General features: G+C 58.6%; 1 protein-coding gene across 1 annotated transcript in view; it reads right to left on the bottom strand.

Moving 5' to 3' along the window:
- PPP1R37 (protein phosphatase 1 regulatory subunit 37) overlaps positions 1 to 6,376 on the bottom strand; it is a 9,753-nt gene extending 3,377 nt beyond the window's left edge. The window contains 7 exon segments of the mRNA XM_042895026.1: positions 1,113 to 1,268; positions 2,337 to 2,487; positions 2,640 to 2,759; positions 3,343 to 3,443; positions 3,897 to 3,942; positions 4,287 to 4,384; positions 6,219 to 6,376. Coding sequence (XP_042750960.1) covers positions 1,113 to 1,268; positions 2,337 to 2,487; positions 2,640 to 2,759; positions 3,343 to 3,443; positions 3,897 to 3,942; positions 4,287 to 4,384; positions 6,219 to 6,348 — 802 coding nt within the window. The 5' untranslated portion in view covers positions 6,349 to 6,376.
- Positions 6,377 to 6,897: the final 521 nt, after the last annotated feature.

Below are 6,897 nucleotides of genomic sequence, written 5' to 3'. Positions count from 1 at the left end.
ACTGTGGGGGGATTTGGGGGGAACTGGGGCAGATTTGGCAAAAATCTGGGGGAGTTGGGGTGGATTGTGGGGAAGATTTTGGCAGATTTGGGGACAATCTGGGGGGGGTTGGGGAAGATTTGGGGGATTTGGGGGAGGATTTGGGGACGTTATGGCAAACGAGTTTGGGGGAAGATCTGGGAGATTTGGGGGAAGATTTTAGGGGGAGATTTTGGCAGATTTGGAAAGGGTTTGGGGGGGATTTTGGTCTGGATTTGGGGAGGGACTGGGGGGACTTTGGGGAAGACTTGGGAGTCTGATGGGAGGGGGTTGGCAGATTTGGGGGGGATTTTGGGGCTGTCCTGGCAGGATTTGAGCACTGAGAGAACACAGATTTTGGGGTTCCCTGGCTCGGATCGGGGCGCACCCATCAGCTCCACCCCACTGCTCCCCACATATTTCCCCCATAACCTTCTGGGGCCGCCCCACGTCATTAAGTGCCCAGCCTTAATTAAGCACCCAGAACGTGCCAGAGCCTTAATTAAGCACCCAGAACGTGCCAATTAAGGACCCAGAAGGTGCCACGCGTGCTAATTAACGCCCGCAGATCAGTTTATAGGGTGGGACACGGAAACAGGGGGCGGCCAAAAGTCGTCACCCCATTCCTGGGCTGGGGGGACGCACGTCCCCAGTGCGAGGCACTGAGATCAGAGCTGCTGCTCTGAGACTCGGGGTGGAATCAGATGGCAATGGGCTCTAAGGGGCCTCCCTGGAACAGAGTCCTTACGTGCCCCCAAGGAGTGCAGGGAGGGGGCGGGGGCTGGGAACATGGGGGGAAGGGGGGTCCTGGGCAGGGCTGGGGGCAGGGCTGAGGTTTGGGGGGTTGGGGGGAGGTTCAGAGCACATCTGTGCAGGATCCGGGGAACATCTGGAGATATCTGGGCAAGATTTGGGAGACGGCTGGGTGAGATGTGGGGGATACCGAGCAGATTTGGGGGATGTCTGCACAGGACTTAGGGGATATCTGTGTAGGATTTGGGGGGGTTGGGGATATCCGGGCGGGATTTGGGGGACATCTAGGCATGATTTGGGGGACAGCCAGGCAGCACTGGGGGATTTGCGCTCAGACCCACCCGAGTCCAGGATGTGGTTGTTGCGGAGGTCCAGGATCTGGATGGAGCAGTTGAACTTGAGCAGGTTGCCCAGCTGCGCCGCGTCCTGCAGCCCGTTCAGCTTGTTGTCAGCCAGGTAAAGCTCCCGCAGCGTCACGTTCATCTTCAGAGCCGTGGCTGCGGGCAGAAACGGGGAGATTTGAACCCAAAATGGTGCTGGGGGGGCGGGGGGGGGGGAGGAGGGGTTGGAGCAAAGTGGGGCTGAGAGCGTCAGACTGGGGGGGAAAGGGGGAGAAAGCATCTCAGTGCCCAATATGGTGGATGTGGGGAGGGGGTGGGAGTTGAGGTGAGATTTGGAGGCTTTGGGGAAGAATTCTGGGGGCCTTGGGGGAGATTAGGATGAGAGTTTTGTGAGGCCTTTGGGCTGAGTCTTGGGGGTTGTGGGCAAGAGTTCGGGGGGCCTTTGAAGGGGGGCTGGGGGTCTTTGTGGAAGGTTTGGGGGTGAGGGCTTTGGGAGGATTTGGGGCAGGATTTTGGCAGGGGGGGTCCATGGGGGTGAAGTTTTGGGGGTCTGGGGAGTGTTTTTTGGGGGTTCTGGGCAGGATTTTGAGGGGATCAGGTGGACTGGGTGGGATTTGGGCACAGTTTTGGGGGGCTTAGGGCAGGATTGGGGGGCGGGGGGGAGTTGGGCAGGATGTTGGGGGCTGTGGGCAGGGTCCTGGGGGGGGGCTTTGGGCAGCATTTGGGGGAGGTTTGGGGGTCAGAAATGAGGTTTTGGGGTTTCTCTGGGCAGGGCTCTCCAGCCAACACCCCACTGATGCAGGGGCACGTGTGAACGCGTCTCCCTTTCCTAATTAATCCACCCTAATGAACAATTAACCCCACAGCATTCCCTGGCTCTCAGCTCAGCCCCGCTGGCTGTCATCAGCCAGAGCCCAAACAACCGCTGATTCATTAGCATAGCGATTAATTAAAGTAATGAGGGGCTGCCCACCACAACCCACACCCAGTGCCTGCAGCCAAGGGCAGAGTTATGGGGTTACGGGGCAGCCCTGAGGCCAGGGTTCGCTTTGGAGCTCAATTTTAGGGTGAAAGTTCAGTTTTAGGGCCATTGGGGTTGGGGGGCTGTTAGGATCACTAGGGTGATAGGGGTTGGAGTCATTAGGGACACTGGGGACGCCGGGCCATCAGGAACACTGGCGCTGGGGTCGTTAGGGTGCTTATGGGCCGGGGCTCGGCTCTCACCCAGCAGCATGAGCGGCCGCCCCGACAGGCTGGCGTTCTCCAGGTGCAGCACAGCCAGGCTGCTGCTGATGCGCAGCGCCCGCGCCACAAACGGCGCCGAGGCGTCCAGCAGGGGCGTCCCGCGGGCGTCCAGGTACTGCAGGCAGCTGGTCTGCGGGAACAGGGCAGGGGCTGCAGCCGGAGCCACGGCGGGCCGAGAGGGGAGGGGAGCCGCCATGGGGGCTGCGGAGGCCGCGGGATCCTATGGAGCGGGGGGTGGAAGGGGCCCGCAAGGTCACGGGACCATGGGACCCAGACACCCACCTTCCTCATCATGTGTGCGGCCGCCTGCCAGCCCCGCGTGCCGATGTGTTTGTTGAAGGAGATGTTGAGGTGCGTGGCCGACTCGTAGTACTCGATCATGTCAAACAGCGCCGAGGCGCCCTGAGAGCGGGGAAAGGAGCGTGAAAATGGGGCAGGGGGGTGAAAGTGGAGATGGGAACAGACAAAATGGGGCAGGGGGGTGAAAGTGGAGATGGGAACAGACAAAATGGGGCAGGAGGGCGGAAACTGGAGATGGGAACAAATAAAATGGGGCAGGAGGGTGGAAACTGGAGATGGGAACAAATAAAATGGGGCAGGAGGGTGGAAACTGGAGATGGGAACGGCCAACGTGAAGCAGAAATGTGACAACCAGAAATCAGTGTGGCCAAAATGGGGCGGAAAGGTGAAAACCTACGACTCCCTCACGGTGGCCAACAGCTTCCTTGTGGCGGCCCACAGCTCCCTGCTGGTGGCCCACATAGGCTTTGACTTTTGGGTGACCCCACATGGAGCCAAGAGCCCGGTGACCCCACGGCTCCTCACTGCGATGCTGTGAGGCGCCATTGGCACCCGCCGCCCCGCCGCAGTGAAAACCCTTCTTAACCATTTCCGTGGCTTTTTAACCTCATCCGCTTCCCCGCCAGGTGCAGAACTGACCACAAAAACCACGAGGCTCCCTTGGGTCACCATGAGAACCACTCACGTCCTCATCCAAGCTGGTCTGCTCCAAGTCGACGATTCTGAACTGCAGCCTCTTGAAGATCTCCTCCAGCGCCTCGCACGCCTTGTAGTCCAGCTTCTCCCCTGGGGAAAAAAGTAAAGCAACAGAAATGGGGAGTTTGGGTTTGGAAAGGTAAATTTCTGCCGTGTTCGGGGACTGCGGGCAGCTGGCTGGTGGGAAAAGAGGGGAGGGGGCTCCAGGGCCCGGGACCCCGCAGATGGGAGGTGCATTTGTTGTTGTATGGCCATAAAATTCAGGGGATCTACAGTGCTTGGGCTGGGGGAACCACGGGATTCTCCAATGGTTGGGTTGGAAGGGACCTTTAGGATCGGGGAACCACGGGATCCTACAATGAAAGGAAGAGAAGGAAAGCAAGAACCAAAACCTCAAACTTTTAGCTCGAAGGATGGCAACAGAACCCAAAAAAGGGTTTTTCTGGGGTTGCCTGCACTCCACTCAACCGAAGGGTTAACAATGTAAAATCCCAATACTGTCCCTAATGTGGGAAATTCAATAGCACAGAACGAGGCGCTCACCTTTGAGATCCAAGCAATCTATCCTGGGTGCCAGGTCCTTAAACTCCTGGAAAAGAGCAAAAGGCAGCATTTTACCCCCAGAAAGGGGGGGACACTAAAAGGAGGAGAAAAAACAACAAACTGGGACAAATCCCAAAGCTGGGAGGAGCTGTGGGCACCACACGGCCGTGTTTGCTGACCAGCAAAGCTCTCAGTGGGATTTTTGTTGTTGGGATGAAGAACAACACGGGAATTTCCATCTCAAACAGCAGCTGGGAAACCGAGCCCGGCCCCGAGGCACAACATTAGGGGAAACGAGGCAAAACACGGCGCTAATTAACGGCATCCTTCATTAGGGCCGTGGGGCAGGAAGCACGCGGGGCACAAACAACGAGGGCCGATCCGCTCTACCTGGATCTGCTTGAGGAGTTTGGGGATCTGCTTGCAGCTCAGCTTCTGGCATGCCTGCTTGTAGGCGCTGACGATCTCCTCCACCGTCACGTTTTGGGCTGAAAAGGCACAGAATCAGGGCTGTGGTTATGGATGCAGAACCCCGGGTTCTCCGTGGGATCAGAGAGATCGGCAGCGTCCCAACGGGAGCAGCAGAGGGAACGCATCGACCTGCAGGCCCCGACGATCTCCGTTAACGGGATTTACTCCACTAACGATGACCCGCTGACCTGAAAACCCCAAAGCTCCCTGTGAATGAGCATCTGTTCTGCTCTCCTTGTCCTGCAGACCCCAACAATCCCCATTAATGGGAGTTTATTCTGCCAACCGCGACCAAAACCCCTTAGGGACACCAAAACAGAGTCCTGGGGGAATCCCAAACACTGAGCTCCAAAGGGGCCCCAAAATGGAGCCATTGGGAACCCTAAAAACGGAGCCCTGGGGACCCCATGTGAAGCATGGAAGGCACCAAAACAGAGGCCTGGAGGGCCCCTAAAAACAGAGCTATGGGCAACTCTTAGAGTCATTGGGAACGACTAGAAGCCCTGAGGGACCCCAGAATGGAGCCACAGAGCCCCAAAAATGGAGTTGTGGGGGAAACTGAAATGGAGCCTTTGGGAACCCAAAAAATAGATGCAAGGGTGCCTCCAGAACAAAACCCTGGCAGACCCAGAAAATGAAGCCCCAGGGGAACCCAAATGAGCCCTGGAGGATCCCAAAATGGAACCATGGAGCCCCAGAAACTGAATCGTGGGGGACACCGAAATGGAGCCATTGGGAGCCCTAAAAACAGAGCTCTGGAGGACCCCAAAACAGAGCAGGGCCTGCAAGATGGGAGCACAGCCCGGTAACCTAAGATGGCACGGGAAGAAGAGAGCGATCCCACAGCTCATAAATAAGAAATTAAGAGGAGGAATAATTGATGCTCATCGGCAAAGGCTGCAGAGGAAGGAGATCGCGTGGGGGAACCCGATACGGGTTGTTAACGGGGGAACCGAGTTCAGAGCAGTGTGCTGTGAGAGCACGGGATCCTGCAGTGGTTGGGGTGGGAGGGACTTATGGGGTCACAGAACCATGGGGTCCTGCAGTTATTGGGATCTGTGGGGTCATGGAACCTTGTTGGGTTTGACCCCAAACCAAGAGCCGTTAAGTGGGGTCAGTCTTGATACCCATTTTGGGTCCTGCAATGGTCCCGGTTCACGACCCATGGAGATCCATGGAGCCCCAAATTGGGACCCACCAAAGCCCCTGTCTGGGCCCCATGGAGACCCCATTCCAAGCCCCACTGAGGACCCCATTTGGGTCCCACCGAAGCCCCCAGTCTGGGCCCCACGGATCTTGGACAGGGACTCAATTTGGTCCCACACCAAAGCCCAATTTAGGACCCCTGGAGCCCCCAGTTTGAGCCCCAGCTTGGCGCCCACCAAAGCCTCACCCTGAGCCCCCTGAGCCCATTGAGCGTAGGGATCCACTGAACTCCCATCAAGACCCATAAAGTCCCAGACCCACCAAGACTCCCATCTAGGCCCCACAGAGACCCATTTTGGACCCCACAGCAGACGTTTTGGACTCCCAGACCCCCACTTCAGACCACACTGAACCTCCGATTCCAGACCCATTTACACCTCGGTTCGAGCCCCAGGACGGATCCATTTTGGGATTCTCCAAAGCCTCTGCTTCGGGACCGCTGAAAGCGCCGATTCCAGCCCACGAAGGCCCCACCGCGGGCCCCACCGAGGCCCCATTTCGGACCCCAACGCAGACCCGTTTCTGACCCACGGAGCCTCGGCTCGAGATGCCGGCCCGGACCCCGCGTGGCCCCACGGAGCCCCGGTTCGGATCCCACCAGGCCCAACCCCGGCTCACCGAACCAGCCCCTCCCCACCCCGTTACCGTGTCTCCACGGATCCTTGGGCTCCACCGCCCCGGACACGATGTCCTCATCGGACGGGAAGGTGACTCGCTTGGCGCCGGGCCGCAGCCTCCCGTCCTCGGCCCCCGTGGGCCCCGGGTTGGGCTCCATGGTCTCACCGGGGCATGGCGGGGCCGGGCCGGGCCGCAGCCGCCGCGCAGCGGAGCGGGGCCGCGCGCTGAGCGTCCGCCTCCGCACTTTCGCACTACCACCGGCACGCCAACATCAGAAAATTCTGTTAAAAAAAAACAACACGAGAACTCATCGGGAACGCGCGGGGCTAACGGAACTCTTCATTTGGTTTTATTCTACTTTTTCTAGACCGCAACGCGCGGCTCGCGGCGAATCTGCGGCGGCGAATCGCCACACGCGGCACGGCCGCTGCACTTTCGTCACAACAAGGAGAAACGGTCATGAAGATAGTAATTAGAAAGAAACACAGTACGGGGGGCTCCAAAAATACAGGGACGCGGAAAGAAGAGGGGGGGGGGTCATCGATCGCTGGTTAGAGGGACTCACAGCGATTTAGCGAATGTGCGGAAAGCGAATACACAGTCCACGGGCTGCGCGTCGCAGAATGATGACGTAAACGGAAAGCGCGGTCGGGAAGCGCGCCGGATGCGCAGCAGCTGAAGGTGGGCTGGGCGCCTAGCTGAGGTG

The sequence above is a fragment of the Lagopus leucura genome, unplaced genomic scaffold (assembly GCF_019238085.1).
Source record: "Lagopus leucura isolate 7727_CA_CO unplaced genomic scaffold, USGS_WTPT01 35223-0_obj-0_obj, whole genome shotgun sequence".
Taxonomy (NCBI): domain Eukaryota; kingdom Metazoa; phylum Chordata; class Aves; order Galliformes; family Phasianidae; genus Lagopus; species Lagopus leucura.
Note: the sequence above shows the minus strand (reverse complement) of the source record. Positions and strands in the feature narration are given on the sequence as shown.